This window comes from Merops nubicus, unplaced genomic scaffold (assembly GCF_000691845.1).
Source record: "Merops nubicus isolate BGI_N331 unplaced genomic scaffold, ASM69184v1 scaffold3248, whole genome shotgun sequence".
Taxonomy (NCBI): domain Eukaryota; kingdom Metazoa; phylum Chordata; class Aves; order Coraciiformes; family Meropidae; genus Merops; species Merops nubicus.
In genome coordinates, this window is record NW_008626184.1 from 54,597 (window position 1) to 72,878 (window position 18,282).

An 18,282-nucleotide genomic window follows, 5' to 3' on the forward strand; every position below is an offset into this window, starting at 1 on the left:
ACAGGAGAACACCAGTAACAGCAGAACCAGAACAGTCTGAGCACAAAGTTCCTGGAGTGGCCTGGGGCCTTTACAAGCACGAGAAGAAATGCATGCAGCAAAAGGGAAAATTTCTCTGGCCTCATCCATGTTTAGGTTGGTGTTTGGGACTGATTCGAACATCTCTCATCAGGGGACAGCAGTGCAACACCATTCATGGCCTATCTTTCCAAGTTCCAGGGTCTCAGTTAGCTCTGTTTGCTTTTATGTTAAAACTGAATCATGTTTTCTTTTGACTTAGAAGCCGAACTTGATTTCCAAGCCGATGATTGACAGCATCCTTTGTCTTCGGGATGACAGATGGAAGTATGTCCGAAGCCTTCTGAGCCCAGCTTTCAGTGATACAAAACTGAAAGAGGTAAGGTGTAGACAGTGCTGATTTTGTAATTTAGAAGACACAATCCTTTTCTTTATATAAGCATGTACTTTATGTAGCTCCACACTAAGGATAGGTAAAACCTGCTACTTTGTGCCAGTTTATTTAGACCTGGAAAGCATGTGCAGTAGAGCGTATGTATGGTGTGGTTCAGGTCATATACTAGTGAAAATCAGAGTAGCTGACCTGAAGATATGATCCCTTGTCTTTTTTTATATAAGCTAGTTTGTCCATAAAATTGTAGCAAACTCAAAAAGGATCCTTACACCTTCCTACCCTCCGCCCTGTTAGGAGTAAGCTGAGAGGGATTATTACTCCCAGTAGGAACATAGCTTTTCATGGTTTGCAGAGTCAGCAGCTCTCACGTTAACACGGGAACTGCTGTCAGTCTATTTTCATTTCTCCATCTCCTTCCTCCCCCTCCTCCTTTTATTCTTTAATCCTTTCATATAATAAAATAAGTCACTGGAACAGAATGTCATTGCCAGATAAATACCTCTGACTGAAAATAAATGTCTCTGCACTGACCTGCTACTAATTTCCTATAAATGTCTCAGCATTTACTTAGCCATGGGAACCCATTACCCAGTAACAAAGTTCTATTCCAGTGACACGATATCTCTTAATTAAACACAGATAAATGATTGACTGAGTAAAGTCTTCTTTCAAGGGGGAAAAAAAAAAAAAACAACAACAAAAAAACACCTCTTCCTTTATGTATTTTCTTCTGAAAAGGAGCCATGCCTCACTCCAGTGCCCAGTCCTGGGCTGTAAAATTTTCCACTGGGCAGACGCTTGTGTTGTTTTGACATGCTGCTGTCGAAATCCACAGTAACATCTAAATGTGTCTGGCTCTCCCAGCTCTATAGACAGCGGTCGCTTAGCAACACCGGCTGTCACCTCCTTATTATGGTAAATTCTAATTGGCCGCCAGCCTGGCAGAGATGCTGATTAATCACGACTGACAATGCCATTGGTTATGCGCCCCGACATTTGCTCTGTCACCGGCTCCATCATGAAATTTTAGTGAGGCGAGGTTGCTTAAATATGCAAGTGATTAGTTGCTCATGGCATGGCGGAGAGAGGAGAGTTTTGCATTTTCCTAGCAGAAATTAATCTGCCTTACTGCAGGTCATCTGCTCTCTTTGCTGTTGGACTAACAAAAGATAAAGCCATGTTTCCCTCAATTTACAGAGAGCAACCTCTGCTGGCACCAGCCAGGCAGACATAGCTGGGCAGAGTGGTGAGGGCAAGCAAGTGGAGGCCCTGGGCATCATACCTGGGGACTGGGCATGCAGAGGTTTGCAGGGTTTGACCTATTAAACCAGGCTGGTTGGGGAAATCACAGAGCTCGCTCTGCGCTGCTTGGTGGTGGAGCTGCAGCGCAGGAGTAGTGGTAGGAGACAAAATGGAGAGCTGGCTAGTGCTTGGTAACCATCTCACATGCAAAAATTGAGATTAGCCTGACATTAATTTTCCCGGTGCTGCCCCTTCCAAAATCTGTGTATGGGGTGTGATTGTGCATGGGCTCAGCATGACATGGAAATGGTCACTTTCTCCTCCTGGTCTGAAGGAAGTGGGAAAGTGAGGAGTAGGAAAGGTCCTTCTGGAAGGCCCAAACTTGTTCCTCTGTATCACGTCTTCATCAGATGATCATTCATCCCTACACAGAGAGGCGCTTGCAGTAAGTCTATGTGCGATGAGGAACCTCTTTTGAATAGACCCACTCATCAACCTTGCATTTCATTTTGTACCCAAATACGTGAACAGTCCTGGGATTTTCAGTTAATGCAACCTAAGTCCTTGCCCGTGTGCTTCCTTTGCTGTTGCTTAATTTAGGAGCCATACCAACACTTCTCAAAGGAAATCAGTGCTCATTAATTATGATCTCACTTTTTAACTCTCCCATATTTAGTGCTCTCTCAGAACTTCTGCAGCAGCATGCAAATGAAAGTGTTCTAGTATTGGCCATACTGCAGAGTATTCAGAGTTATGTAGGAGACATACTGTTTATAATAAACTCTTCTTTTCTACCTCAAAGGAGTTACAAATAAGCTAGTTTGAGTATTAATTTATTGCAGAAGAACCTGGATATATTATTTTATACATATTTATAAATACTGCTAGAAACATTCCTCAATTCTTTTCCTAAGACATTGATTCCTTTGCCACAAAGATCTGAGCTCTGAGAAAACCCTACACCAAAGTCTTCCTCTCTGTTCACTCTGGATGTCTGCCCTGCCTTCATTCCCCTGTGCAAATTCCCCATTGATGCTGGGGAGACTGCAGACCTCCTGAGTGGCTTTGGTCAGTGGTTCCTTTTGAACGGTGCAGCACCTAGTGCCACTCCAAACATAAACTTGTCTGTCTGGATGCTCTGAGAGCCGGAACAGTGCCTGTGACAGAGCAGTAAAAGTTAACAGCTTCTTGTGCTCCCCCACAGCAATCACTTCAGACGAAAGATGCACAGAGGGCCGGAGAGTTGAGTGTTGGTTCCTGATATCTCCATTTCAGAAACAAAATAATCTACTGCTAGGCCAAAGCATAGCTACAGCACTAGCAAAACCAAGAAGATGGTCATCCACTCTTTGGCCTAGCTGCTGGAGGACAAATCCCAGGGCAGAGCTAATGTATATTGCTGAGGTTTGACCCACGATGCCCCACAGAGGCATCCAGCCTCTGTGGCTGGGGACAGAGGTGTACTTTGTCTTTATGTCTCCAGGGAAGCAGTGTAGTGTCACTGAGAAGTTCACTAAGCTTGAGGAATCTCCCCTTAGTTTGGCAAAAATCTCCAACAGCCAGTCACCAAATGAGGAAAAGCTGATCCCAGAAATTTTTAAGTTTGCAAGGTGGCAAACAATTAACTGAAACGTGGAGGTTATAGAGTTGTTAGGTAGCCAGTGTAGTGATTGCTGTGTGGAGGAGGAGGTTTTTTCCTAACATTTTCCAAGAATTCCTGGCATCTTCTCCAGCTTTCTGTGTCCTCAATTTCTCTTTAAAAGCCATGTACCGTTTCACTGTTGCTTTTATGGATTTCTGTCCATGTGTGTTCTCCCTTATTTTTCTAAAGAATGTGTAAAGATTAGTAAAGCAGACCACTCCAGCTGAAGGAAGGTTTGGCTCCAGACAACATTAAATTAAAATACTTCAGTGGTGAGCACAGCATAAATCAATAGATTTCTAAGCTTGATCCTGTAGTAAGATTTGGTAGCATACCTCATGAGATGCCACTGGGGTTGGAAGCAGATCTGATAACAAGCTCTTTCCTGTGAGACCCCTCAATGGACCTCAGAGTGCCATTGCTATTGGAGCACAAAGAACAAGAAATGAGAGATAGGAGGCGGGAGAGCAGAAGTTTCACTTCCAACTCTGTCATTGACTGCCTGTGGGTGATCTGGCAGAAGCTACTTGAATTCTTTGTGCATGAAATGACTTTCATCTGTTAAATGGGAGTAATTTTGGCCATTGAAAATTGATCCAAGATGTAATTCACGAGCAATTGGTAAAGTAAAATACCTGAAGGCCCTTAAGTAAAAGATGTGTTTCCCAGTGTTCCTGTCATGCTCTCCTCCGCTATTATGTATTGAAACAAGCTGATATGTTAGTGATCTTGCTGTACCAATCCTGATTCCCTATTTAGTATTTCTTATTTTGTTCCTCTTCTTTTTTCTGTGGTGCCTGTGATGATCCTGCAGTTCTGGACCTCTTGTCAGACTTGATAAATAGCTTTGCTCTCTTTTACAGCCAACACCAGCAGAAAACCTATTGATTTTTATTTACTCTGATGGTGCTGCAGTAGTCTTGTCATCTCCTATCAGTATGCTGGGAATCCTCTTCTCCATTAACCAACTATTAAAATAAAGCAGAACACAAAAATTAAAGAAGAAAGTGCAGCATAATGTAGTGTTGTCCTAAAAACCCTGCAAAGTGGAGTTTGTGTTGAGGCATTTTCTTTCAAATGAAGGGAGACACAAAGCAGAGCTTGTGGTGGCCTGGCAGAACAGTGCAGAAAAATCCTCTAGTGTCACTCTCAGGCGTGTAGATCTAGGTCCCGTTAGGACATAAGATCTGACAGTCCAACCATTGAGGTTTCCTTGAGTTGCTCTTTCTCTGCTTGTGCACATTGGTCAGGGATGTTTTGGAAAGGTCTCTGCAAATTTCTTTGTTGTTAAGCAAAGCAAGTGAGCTCACCTGAGGCAAAGCAAATCACTAATGCAAAAGCTGATATGTGAAATGTGTGTAACCTCGAGCCACAAGTCAGTCTCTGGTTGAGCTGCTCACTCTGGGAAGTTGTGCCCATGAATATCAGGGCCCCACTGTGAGTTGGTGGAAACAAATCCTCTCACAAACATCTTCCTGATACTCGGGTTTTTTTTCCTGACTTTAATCAAGGGCTTGAAATCTGGTACAGAAGCAATTCTTGTGTTAGGGATGTATCCATTTTCATTCTCCTTCCTTTATATTTCATCCCATTTGTGGGAGAATAGGCCCAACATGACTTCTGCTTAGTGTGTGTGAACAGGAAAGTCTCTAGTGTGGCCATCTACAGTGAGTAGGATTCAGCCTTCTACTTTTTAGTTTGGGTGCTAATAATAAGGAGAATAATAGTAGTGAATACTGAGGACCACATCTAACTAGAGGAACATGACTCTGATGCCTTTGAACACTGTAAACAACCCCTGTATGCACTGCGCATACGCAGAATCAGAAACTAATTGTTGTTATCTGCCAAATAGCATGTTGGCATGTTTTATACAGCAAAGCCCCTGGCACCATGAAAAGCCTAACCCCAAATGCTCTTCTTTGGCAGAAAGAAAGAAATTTGGACTCTGGGCTACTCTTGCTATTAGATAACTGGCAGATCAAATATTTACAGGGACCATATTGTTTAGATTTTTCTTCATCCTGCTACTCTCAGCCAGTCTGAACACAGAGCAGCTGGGGTTTGTTTACCCACCAAGAACTGAATCTCAGGCAGGTTATGCAGCTTTTATGTTCTGACTGGCAAATGATAATGTATAGGAAGTTTGTGATACCCGAGGTGTTGCAGATCAACATGTCGTTTCTGTGCCGGTTTTGAAAGTTTGGTATAGTTCACCTGCCCCAACACTACTTTATTTTTCTTGACAGATGAACAAAGAGTTTACAGTGTTAAGGGACTTGAGAATGTTTCAGACTGTGGTCTTTGTAGTTAGCAATCTTGGACTAATTTATGTCCCTCAGAGGAATAAAAACCCAGACCCAAGATTCCTGAGTAGATATCCCCCATAGCTTTCATATGCAAATAATTGTCTCGTTGATATGACTCTGTCCTATCATACTAACAATAATTAAATCCACGTGTCCCCCTCCCCATTTCCCTGGTTAGATTTTCTAATAAAAATATTTTATGGCTAGAAATTAATTACAATGGTATTTTGAAGGAGTGGTGGAATGTGGAGAGTGCAGAGGTGCTGTGAGACACCCTGGCCAGGCATACATGCCCCTGACATCTCTGCCAGCTGTTGGAAAGATGCAGCAACCAGCTGGGTGGTTGCAGGTCTGGTGACGTGCTGAAGAATCAAAGAGGAAATACAGCAATGAAAACAAAATCTGAAATTATCACCATCTGTTTAGAAAACATCATACCTGTTAAAATACAGATTTTCATTTTGTTCTCCTTGACTGGTGCGGTTCATTGGAGGGGCTGGACCTAGAGATTACAAAGCATTTCACCCTTATTCAATCTCTTAATTCAATCTGTTAATTTTGGTGAACCATTTGAGAAGCAGCTCACTGCAGGAGACCTCCTTCAGAAAGCCAAAAGGGGAAGAAAACTGCCACATGATGTGGTGTGCACCTCCCAAACACATACAAACTACTTTTACTAAATACTGATCTGGCTTTAGAATTGTCTTGTGAGACTGTGACAAAGTCCAAGTCAGTCAGACTTTGAACTGCAATAGTGAAACCTGCTCTGTCCCATAGAGGTGCAGGAACTTGAGAGCAGTTAGACACGTTCTTGACTCAGACTTCTGCCTTTGGAAAACATGTTGGATGCTCCCGCGTTGGCCTTTTGACTGCGTATAGTCTTGCCCATGTGTTAGGATGGCACTGTGCCTGTGCAGAAAGTGTTGTGCCAGTTTCACAGAGGTAGAAGTGCCAAGCAAAATGGACTTGGCTGGGCAGGCTACATAGCTCTCAGAGTGTGCTGAGAGGCTGCAGTAAGTCTTTTTTGGTAACAAGTATGTCAGAGGAGTAGGACAAGTCTGTTCTCATGTTTGTTGACATCCGTATGCTGAAGGAGGTTGTTCAGGAAGGAGAAGCAGGTTCCTGTGTGTATGTCTGCTGATGCTTGACATAATTGTTGAGACAAGGCTGTGGTATTAAACTGTAGGCTGTAAAGATCTTTCAGCAGTCTATATGGAAAAAGAACCACAGCAGATAATGCCTTAAGGGTCATGGCTGAATTGCTGCTACATCCTTCCTCTGTCTTCCCTAGTAGGTGTAATCAGGGCAAGTCTCTGATGCCTATAGTAAAAATTAAAAAAAAAAAAAAAAGGCAAAACCCCACAAACCAAATAGTAAATAAATAGTAAAAAGTTAAAGAGAGAGAGACTTTGATGAGGGCTTGATGGTTGCCTTATGTCATGGTTTCCACAAAGGATAAAGAAACAACTATTGTACTGTTAGCTACAGCCAGGCTGCGGGTAAGTCTACCAAGTCAGCATGTGTCAGTGACTGGAAAGAACCATCAGATGAATAAATTCATGTGAATATCCATCCACTACTCCAGAAAACCCTTTCCTCAGGTAGCAATAGCAATTAGCCCTCAGCAACTTGTAGTGGTATACACAGTGCTTCTCTAAAGTACGTGTTAAATCCCTCAAACTGAAGGACAGCAGGCTAGAAATGGTGGACTTCTGATACTGATATGTTTACAAGACTTCGGGACTATGGAAAACATTATTCCTTCTGTCCTGGAGCATATGTACAGGGAATGATTAAATAGAAAGGAGAATGTCTTTGCTTGATAGCTCTCTGTATATAGCCACAGGTGGGCAAGAACCAAAGGTCAGGTAAGTGACAGGGCCTCTCATATTTAAACCCAGAGCTGGAGAAGGGCATCCTTGTAATGTTTAGGTTTATTTTAGCAGACAGTCCCAACATTTCATCATGAAATGCCTGAACACACCTGCAGCATATCCTGAAAGCTCCATCCTATCTACTGAATAAAATTAATTTAGAATAATTTATTATTACGTTAACATTTCAATGTTTTTCACGATACAATGTGTTCCTTTCTAGATGACACCACTAATAAACCAGGCCTGTGATGTCCTGCTGTGCAACATGAAGGTCTATGCAGATTCTGGCAAAGCTTTTGATATCCAGAGGTATGTTCAACATGCCAGAAATTAGTAGCAGATTTTGAAAATGAAAAATAAATTCAATAGCAGCAGTTATTCTAAATATACACTTAGATTATGAAAGAAGATTTTTTTTTTTTTTCTCCCCCGCTTTCCTAAGTGGAGAACATAGTTTAATAGAGGATGTGTCTGATAGATGCCTTTTCTTCCTGAGGGTAGCTATTGCATACTTGAAAAGTAATTTTGGAAAAACATCTAATGTATATCTAGCTCTTGTTTAATGAAGTTTTAAAAGCTGGAAGCAGAAAGGAAAACTGAATTACTCCCTGTCCAGTCTTCTCACTGCAGTCTGCCAAAAATGTAGAAATATAGGAATTGATCTAGTATCAAACCCCTCTAGTCTATCACCCTCTTACTTTCTTTATATTAGTTTTTTTGAGCACTTATTTTTACCACATTCCTCCTAATTCCCCTGTAATTGCATACTAGCCTTTTGTGAAACAACAGGACTGGTGTTCCAGATGAGAATGCAACATTCATTTATGAAATGCTACTTTAATATTTTCCATACTGTGCTTTCTTTCATTTGTTATGCATTTATTATCCTATTTTCTTTTTTGTTGCTCTTTCATCAGGGGTCTTCACTGAACTGTTCACAACACTGCCTAGCCCCTTCTCTGAGCAGATGCAATTCTTCTAGGACCCTGTGCAGCACATGAGTAGTTCAAATGCATTCTTTCTAATATGCACTATTTTACATACACTTCCTTTGCTAGATTGGTCAGTGCCCTCTGAAATTCTTCATGATTTCCCCCAAACTGGAGCAGTGCAAAGAGTTTTGTTTCATCTAAAGAAATTGATATTTAGCCATAATTCGCCTGTCTCTTTTCAAGTATGTATGCACACAAGTGTCTGTGCACAGAGTTCTCTTTATTAAACATCTGAAAAAACACTGTGGAACCTTGAGATGCATCACACTTAGTCTGGTGCTCTGATGAAAATTGACCTTTTGAGTCCTTCCACGCTTTTCCCTTTTTTCTGTTTGTCCTTTTTCTTTCCATGGTCTTTTAGCTCTTACTGTCCATCTCTCAAGAGATGGAGGGTTTCATCTCTCAAGAGGCAGTTTGGAAAAGGCCTTTTGAAAATATAAATGAATGATGGTGACCATCTCACAATATGATCTTCCAGTTATTTTGTCATACTACCCTTTCAGAAGATTTGACATCTATAACTGTGTTTGTCATTGCACTGCAGTTTCCCAGAATTGGCTTGGGAGAAATTTTTTGGATGTAAATGCCTTATTTGCAACCTCCAGTTGTCTTGTATGTCAGTTGTCTTCAGCCATTTTGTGTTTCTCCAACAACCCAAAATTTAGTTTTTAAGCTTTTTCAGTACCTTGGAGAGGTAGATGGTTGAGTGCTTCTGAAATAATTATTTGCAGCGCCCCCTCTTTTAACATTTCAGCTTCTAATATCCTGCTTGCCTTTTTTTTTTTTTTTTTTTTTTCTCTCTGTGCCTGTGTAGTAGTTGAAAACCCAAAGAAGTTACTTAGCCTTGCAATATCATTGTTTTCTTCCAGATCTACTCTTGTGTTGTCAGACTGACAGTGCCCAAAAATCATAGTTTAGAAATGCTGCTTCACAATATATAGGATATACCGATCCTGAGTCCTGTCCTCTTAATACTTGCTTAATCAGGTTAAAACAATAGAGAAGTTTATATTAGCCTTTTGTAAGTGAACATAGAACAGTCAGTACAGACTTTACCATAGATCAGAAGAATCAAATTTCAGGGTTATTTTACGTTCTCGGTCCATTTATCTCAAACCTAATATAGTCACTAATGCCCAGTAGAAATAAAGATGGGGAGAGAACTGGATGAATGGTCAGATATGTTGGGAGAGATTCACTGAGTTATGAAGTTTCTAGATTATGGTCCACAGACCATTTGTAGTTTGGAAAGCACTTGCTGCTCCAGATTTCACATGGTGTCAGTGCCTCTTGGGTTTCACCACAATTTCACGTCATGAAGGAGCTATCAAGAAGGCAAAGGAAATACTTAACAGGAAATTTTACTTAAGCACCTCTTATCACTGAGAGCTTAGACTGGACTGGTCTAAACTATGTGGTTTCTGCAGTTTAAAATGAGAAAGAAATTCTCTCTTTTATTATGGTGCATACTAAAAAAAAGCTTATCAATCTCTTACTTGTTACATTTGATTTCTAGTTAATAATAAATGACATGTTTTTTTTTGTTCTTTTTTTTTTTATTTTTAGTGGAATTACTGAGCTATATGAAAATATATTCACTTTGTAGACAGAGGTGATCATTATTAAGAACTAGCAATGAAGGAAACCTCTTGTTGGCAAACCTTAAATCTAAAAGCAAAAAGAAAATCAGAGTCAAAAATTAATGTTATGTGATGTTTGTAGAAGCAAAATATCAATACATACATGATTTGTGGCTCATGATTTATCATTTTTCAACTCAATGCAGGTGTTACAACTGTTTTACCTTGGATGTTGTTGGTAGCGTAGCTTTTGGTACTGAGGTGGATTCTCAGAATAATCCTGACGACCCCTTTGTTAAAAATTGCAGAACATTCTTTGAAATGTCTTTGTTTAAGCCTCTCCTCATTCTAATCCGTAAGTATAGCTTACTTTTGTGAATTTCCTTATGGTAATTTTCTGAAATCCATTCTCAAATTACAAAATGTGCTAAAGCAGGAGTAGGAAGATGTAGAGCAGACTTTATTTCAGAGGTGTTCAGAATGCAACCTACAGACCCTCAAAATTTCCACCATATGCTCTACAGCTCTTGTCAACATTAATGCAGCTTCCTCCAGAAACTGAGTGTCTGGGAAGTCAATGTTCCAGTTGATCTGAGTGGAAGGTTTCTGGAACCTGTAGTTTTTACGACATCTCTTTTAATACACTTCTGCATTAGGACAGAGTAACTGCCCTTCAGAGCCTGAGACTAAAGTCTTTATGCACTCGGTTTGGTTGGTAGAGGTTGAAATCCCACTGACAAACACAGTAAGCAAATAACCCACTAAGGGAAAGAGGTGGAGGAGCATAAGCAGATCGCATAAGTCCTCCAAATTCTTATCTGAATAGCAGCAGCAGCCTGGTTATTTGCTATATAGGATCAAAATGATTAGTTCCAGACTAGGCTGTTGTTAAGAGAATGCATTTATTTTCAGGTGAATAGATAAGGAATGCAAGAACATGGTATAAAGCCATATAGTTCTAGGGCATGAGAGCTGAGGCTTCATTGTGACGGTGGCCTTGTTAGTGTAAGGGCAGTAAGAATTTTAGCTGAGGAAGCCACAGCATTGTCAAGGTTGTTGAGGTTTTACCATCTTGCTATCTAGACCTGCACACAGTAGTGTCAGGTGGTACAGTGGCAAAGTTTTCTGTGTCCATCTGATCCCGCTGGCATTACAGATTGCACCTGTACTAGCAGCACGCAAACTGTTTCCTTCTGGAGTTACACATCCAAAATGTCCTGGGGTTAATGTTTAACCTGATTTGTGACTAATTTCTCTACGGACAGAAATGTCTAAGACCATAACCTTCATTAAAGAAAGTGACTACAGGGTTTGGGGTTGGATTTTTTGGTTGACCCCTTTCTGCTTGTACATTGTATAGTCTGAATATACACACTGTGCGTTCCTGTTGGCAGCACAAGGGTTTTCTGATAACTGATTTGTTAGTCTTAAGGTGTTCATAAGTTAATGAGGGGTTTATTGAGATACAAGACTTCACTTAGATTTCTAGTCCCTGACTAAAAAGGACATGGACTGGACACTATCGTCCTGATAACATCCCACTTCCATAGTCTGTGGCATGTTTAGAGAAGCAAAATAAAATAGCAAACTAATACCCTAATATTGGAGAACAGTAAATGAGAATGACTACTGCACAATTTCATGCATCAGTGCCATAAGCTGCTAAACTAGTTCAAGATCCTCCACCTTCTGTATGTAGTTGTTTGAGGAGGCAGGGAAAATAATTCTTCCCTTTGTTGTAGTGGCTCTGTGGCATCAAAAAGCTGAAATGAAATCCTGAAGTATTGTGGAATCAAGCTTGGAAGGCATCTGTCTAGAAGGGGAGTCCTGACCAACATGGAATTTCTAAAAGGAAATCCTTTACCAGCCTGTGGGGGGTGGAAGAAAAAGGAGAGAGAAACAGGAAAAAACAAGTTTCACAAAAGTAACACATCCCACTTGATGAGTTTTATAATATTAATGAAAGAAGGGGAATAATATATGCCTTTACAGTGTGATTCAATGCTTTTTTTCTTCAATCTCTTGCAGTTTCTTTCCCATTCATAATGATCCCATTGCTCCAGATTTTGCCAAACAAGAAACAAAAGGAACTGAATGGGTTTTTTATCCAAACCATAAAAAATGCAATTGTCTTCAGACACCAGCAAGATGCAGCTGAGGTAAGGCTATTTCTGTGACAAATGTATGGATAAGCCAATGTTTTAAGGAAAAACTGAAAGTGGTATAAGCCTCAGCTAAGAAAGCAAACTCAGTCTGTTAGAACATTCAAAGCGATTTAGTGAAAATTTTACTCATTTTTAGCTTTATGTACCATCAACCAGGCTTGGTGTTGATGCAGACCTGTTAACATATTATAAGAAAGATTTGCTTCTGTTAGTATTTCTCTTCAAACAAGGATGCATAAAATGTTACATCTGGGATGACTTTTCAACCCAGATTTTAGACCCAGAAGGAAGGATTCACCCTGTAGATTTTTTTTCTTACCTTGAAGTCAGGTGTTCCATCTATGCTACTTTTCCTTAACGACCAGAGAAAAGGGAGCCCCCACTGAGTGTTTCAACCCAATCATTACCTAGTAGCTGAGGCAGGTTTTATATAGTCCTGTGACAGTTCCTACTGCTTTTGAAAATGGAAAGAACCTGAATGTCTGGTTAAGAGCAGACTCTTGATATTGACATGGCTAAAGAGAAAGGCAGTAGATTCTACCTGAAGTATATAAACTAGTGCATATGCATTATTAGCAAATAATTTGTTACCTATATATTTATTTTTCATCTGGACATAAGGCAGCTCTGTGTTTGTATTTTTGGGTTTTTTTTTTGGTTTTTTTTGTTTGTTTGTTTTAATCACTTTTATTTTATGAAGTATCTGAAGGCACATATGTTTTTATGAAAGTCTATGAAAGTTTTAGATACACACAGCATTTGGAACACAGGCATGTGCTTCAGCTCTGTGATACAAAGTTCTTCAGGTCTACTTGTCCTTTTAGACCACTCTTTACTGCAGAGTGCAAATAATATCCCTTAAAATAAGTTAACCACTTCATTATGGATGTGCAGTGAGAAACAAAAAATATAAATGAAAGTTCCATTTTAAAGGTAATTGAGACAGGTTTAGCATATCAATTGACATGAAACTCACTACAACATACACATAATGAAGTTGTTAATATTGAAATATAAAAGAGGTTTCTTACCACTTTGAGATGAAGAGCAATTCTGATGGGGTAACAGAACAGGTGAGAATGGAACCTCCCAACTTTTTCTTACAGCTTAACCTCACAGCTGTCACCTTTCAGGAAAAATGGGGTTTAGTTTACCCTACATTTCCTCCAGGACAGATTTAAAAATCTTAATTTATTTTCAAAGATATTGCTACTCTGCTGTGTTAGGTATTCTGCTTTTTTTTCTTTGCCTTTTTCTGCAGTGAAGTCTCAAGTCTTTATTTGTTGTTCTTTATCACCACATGCTTCTTGTCTTTCCCCCAGCCCATCTTTGTGAGTCTGTCCCCACTAGCCTGTAGGTCTTTGTCTCCATTCTTCTTTACATCCAAAAGATTGTAAGCACCACTGACCAGCCACAAACAATTCATGATTCATAAGCATGGTTCCTGGCCAGGCTGAGTGCTGGAGGAATATTTTCTTAATAGGGATGGTGTATCTAAGCTTATTTCAGACACTTCACTTCTAGTGCACAGATTCAGTGTGAACTATTAATGGCATACTGCTGTGGCTGTGTGTATGGAGAGTTTTGAATCAAAGATTTATGCCAAAAGGGGCTGCAAATCTATTCTGTGTATCAGTTATAAAAGGATAAAAGGGACAATGAAATGATCTAATGTGGATTAAGTAGTTTATGTATTAACTACTATTAATAAAATGCAATGTATTTTTTCAGCAGTAGCACTGAGGCCAGTAATCATGAGCTAAATCCTTCACTGTACTAGAGTTGGTCACTCCCTCAAACTGCAGGCTAAGACAAAGGAGGTGGGTATGGGTAGGAGAAAACAAAGAAAAGCAAGATTGTATTGATGAGCAGGAGGTAGCATTCTCTGCTTGTGGAGCATGTTCGCAGGTTTCAGTGGAGGCAATGAAGCAGAGGTTTAATGTTACATGGGAAGAGCTTGTTGGGAGGTGCTTTAAGAGATAACACATGTCAGTTGCTGCCCAGTATCAGGGCAGGTGGAAGAGAGTGCAAAGTCCATGTTTGCCTTAGCAGTGTATGCACAAGTCCATGACTGACTGTGGTCTCGCCTGCTCCTGGACTTTTGCCTAGTTTTCAAATTTGGCATATGGGAACTATTTCAAACACTGAGAGTTAGACACTTAAGACCAGATTTCTGAGAGCACATTAAGTCCCCTTTGCAGTTCAGGATCCTTAGCACAGCTTTCAAAAATGACTGGAAAGTTTGAAGCTTCCTTTTTTTTCCCTTTTCACTCCCTGTCTTGTTACACACTCTTAGAATTTTGACTATTTTAGGTTGGTGGCACAAGAGTCTTGTTACAAGTATAGGCAACTTAATAATTTGCCAGGAACATAAAAATGGTATGTGAAACAGATCAAAATGCAGCTGTGCCCAATTTAATGCAGAAATGTAATCTGTAGAGATTAGGTGTCCCAGATAGCCCTGCATTTGAAGGAGAATTATGTCCTGTGTCCTAGGTCTCGAATGATGAAATGTACCCACTGAAGTCAGTTGGAGTTTTGTCACTGAATTTTAATGAGGCAAAGATACAACCTGTAGCTACCGGTTCCTTGAGCTCCCAATGGGAGCTATAAGCAAAGTCTTACATTCTCTGTGTGCTGCAGTAGGCCAATGGAAGTTCCTTAGGTTGCCACATTCTTAGATGTTACATTGTGTGCATGTTTTACTCCTCATTGATTTTACCACCATTAAAAATGTTTTTGAGTTCTTTTCTTTGGGGGGAAAAAAGTTTTAAAAGCCTTTGGAACAAACTGTAAAACAATGAAAAGCTCCACAAAAGTGTTTCAGCTGAAGCTTGTCTTCCTCTCCTCTACAGGTATCATGAAAAAAGAATAAAGAAAGGCCAAAAAAATAGTGTGACAAGCAAAGTCAGGGTGTTTTCATCCCTGTTCTATCAGTAAATGAAACAATGCTTCTGAATGCCTAAAGATAATCCCATGGGCAGATAGTAATTTTACAGCCAGGTTTAGATCTAATAATACAGTTGCAGCTTATATGAGATCTGTGATGTCACCTTCTCTCATCCCATCCGTTAGTGCTGCCGATGTCATTTTAATTATATATTATCTTTCCGTGGTCATTCAAATAATTTCAGTCCTGAATATTCCACTCATTTGGCTTATGTACAAAAACCGTTTAGTGGTTGTACCTTAGAAATTGTAATATATTACATTTATTCATGGATTCAAATTGTTGTAAAATGCTTTTCCCACTATTTACAGAAGAGCAAATTCACCCTGCTCAGAAGAAATAGCACAAATTTAATGCATCACTTAACACCTACTTTGAAGACTCCAGCAGGATTTAAGTGTTCAGATACCTTATCCTGATTATCTGCCCAGGTTTAAATTTTTCCCTGAGGCAAAATGTTTCCAGAAACAGGGCAGATAGACTGTTTACTTCAATAAATGGTAGTTTGATATATTTTCACTTAATAATCTGATATGCAAATCATTATTCATGTAAGACTCATTTTTCTATCATGTTATAGCTGAGTTTTTAGCCTAAAAGTCTGGTTTAGATTATGATGTCTAGATGAAGGAGTCTTTTATGGTGCTCAAAACTGAGTCTCCTTTCTAAAACTGTGGGTTGAAACTAAGCCCCTTCAGTAGATGAAAGGTCAGAATTTCATTTGTAATCTGTAGTAATAATAACAATTGGAATGTAACAATTTAAGGATATTGAAAAGTGTTATTTTTGGAAAATCACAACAGAACTGTGGGAAAATGCAGTTTTTACAGTATGCACCTTTTAACAAGGAGAGTTCATAGAGGCTGCAACACATTCTTCTAGTATCTTTTGATTTTTCCAGTCATACTGTCTGCTGAGAATGCATAATTCAAGGACACAGATCCATGACAGGAAGGTAGTGACCTGATGATGTTTCTGATGATCATCAATTTCTTGGTGGTTTCGGGATAATTTGAAGTGAGAGGATGACAAAGCACAGAGAACTTATCACCAGAACTGTATTCATTGACATCTTGGTCGTTGGTTTAGTCAATCTGCCTGAAGATCTATGGACTATCTGAATGCTTCTGGGGTAAGTGCAGAGCAGACAGAAGGAACAACAGGAGAAGAGTGTGAAGGCTGTGCTGCTGTGAACCTGACTGCCCATGAGCCACATGGTGTAAAGGCACAAAGAAGCTGTATGGTGCTGTCAGGCCTGGTGATGATCTGACCTCTTATGAATTCATACGGCTGTGGCATGCTCGATGCTCTGTTGTGCTAGGTCTAGATCAAAAGAGATTGTCCTCCAGTGAGTGACTGCCAGTGAACAATTGCAATCCTGTGCAGTTTTCCCCACTTGCCATTCTCTTTCCTGGCCAGTCCTGTCCCTGATCACAGGTAGGTACAGTCTGCTGCCTTCAGGCTGATGGTACACCTAGGTGGGCATGAATGGTTCCTGGTGAATGGAGAACCTTTGGTTTTCCAGCATCAGCCACCTGAGCCTGAAGAGGTCAGGAAAATGAATTTTGAGGAAGGCAGAAATAAAGGTATTTAAATGACCGCAAAGGGGAGAGAATTGCCCTTTCATTACAGATTAGCAGTAGAAATTTGCTGTAAGGAAGTGGCATCTTGCACAATCTTTCTGGGAAGTGATGGCCTGGTTACAGATTTAATCTCTGGAACGCTGTTTCCCAGGGAAGAACGTGCAATGAGCTCCCCTAAATGCTTTACCTAAGGAGAAGAGGGACGTGTGTGTGTGTGTGTGTACCTGTTTTCTGGAGGATAAGGGACAATCTGAAAACCTAATTACTGTGGCACTCTGTTCTTTTCTCTTCCTTCCCTTGCAGTTCCCTGGTGTTTTTCCTTTTCATGAACTAATGAACTATTTTATTCAAGAGCTGCTTGAAGGGAGCTGAGCAGAGGTAATCCTCCTGAAAAAAAATCTGATCCTCTCCTTGTCAAGGGAAAACTATACAATTACTAAGAAAACTTAGTTAAAAATTTGTTAAATACTATGTACATTCCAGGAGCTATGTGTATGTTTGAACTGTGGAAATGCAGTACAGATGTTAAAAAGTAAATATTTTTCTAAGGAAACAGCAGATGGGAGGATTAGACACCTTCTAATAGTGTGCAGTTTTCCTGCCTTTGCAGAAAATGAAGCAAAACTTGTTTGTATTTGAAAGAAGATGGTGTCCATTTAAGGCTACACACTATATGGCAATATTAAATAATCCATTTTTACTGATGAATAAAGTCAGTAAAGCAAAGGATCAGTCTGGTCCTTTTGTTTTTCTAAGTCTGTAGGAGGGATGCTGCAAATTCTGTTCCACTGGGCTGTTCTCATGATTTGATCATGTCATTATCCACTGCCTTTGTCGTTTGCAGAAAGGTTAATGAGTACCTTAAAGACGTGGAGGGAATTTGTGCTAAATGTGGGATATGAACTCAAATCTTAAACCTGTATCTCTGCTGTTTTAAGCTTATAATTTCTCTAGTATATGTTAAAAAATCTGTTGAATGTTAAATCTGGCATCTGTGCTTAGACAGCATACAGTGATTCTAAGAGGGAAAAAAAAATGACATTATGTTGTTCTACCAATGACCAGGCCCAACAAAAATGATACAGCCAGCAGAAAGAGAATCCAATACGCAGACTGTATTGTAGACAAAAGTGTTATGATATGAATGATCGCTGGGAGTACAAACAGGTCAACCGGCTGGTACATAATCGATGCCACCCCCAACAACCCCACAAAAGATGTGACTCGGCCCACAACAGGTGGTATAAACAGAGAACTGAGGTTGCCCATAGTGGGCATGGGAAACAGCCAAACCAGCCAGTTAAAGACATAAGAAAAAGGTGCCCACATGGCGACTTTCACCCGATCGACCCGCGTTCACAAAGGTCTAAACAGACCAGGGCCCAGCTCCAAGGAGAGTCAGGAGGTCTTCCATGAACCAGGAAGCTCTGTGGAGTGCACTCCACAGACAGACACTCCTGACTCCCTGCGAGTGGCCCCAGCTTTTATCCCCAAGCAGACACCTGACCTTTGTCAACTCAATGCGGGACC

At 40.2% G+C, this 18,282-nt stretch overlaps 1 protein-coding gene across 1 annotated transcript in view; it reads left to right on the forward strand.

Moving 5' to 3' along the window:
• Nucleotides 1–18,282, forward strand: part of TBXAS1 (thromboxane A synthase 1 (platelet)) — a gene marked incomplete at its 5' end in the record, with an annotated part of 129,894 nt that overhangs the window by 27,091 nt on the left and 84,521 nt on the right. The window contains 4 exons of the mRNA XM_008945897.1: nucleotides 284–397; nucleotides 7,703–7,791; nucleotides 10,261–10,409; nucleotides 12,083–12,213. Coding sequence (XP_008944145.1) covers nucleotides 284–397; nucleotides 7,703–7,791; nucleotides 10,261–10,409; nucleotides 12,083–12,213 — 483 coding nt within the window. The remainder of the gene's footprint in view (nucleotides 1–283; nucleotides 398–7,702; nucleotides 7,792–10,260; nucleotides 10,410–12,082; nucleotides 12,214–18,282) is intronic.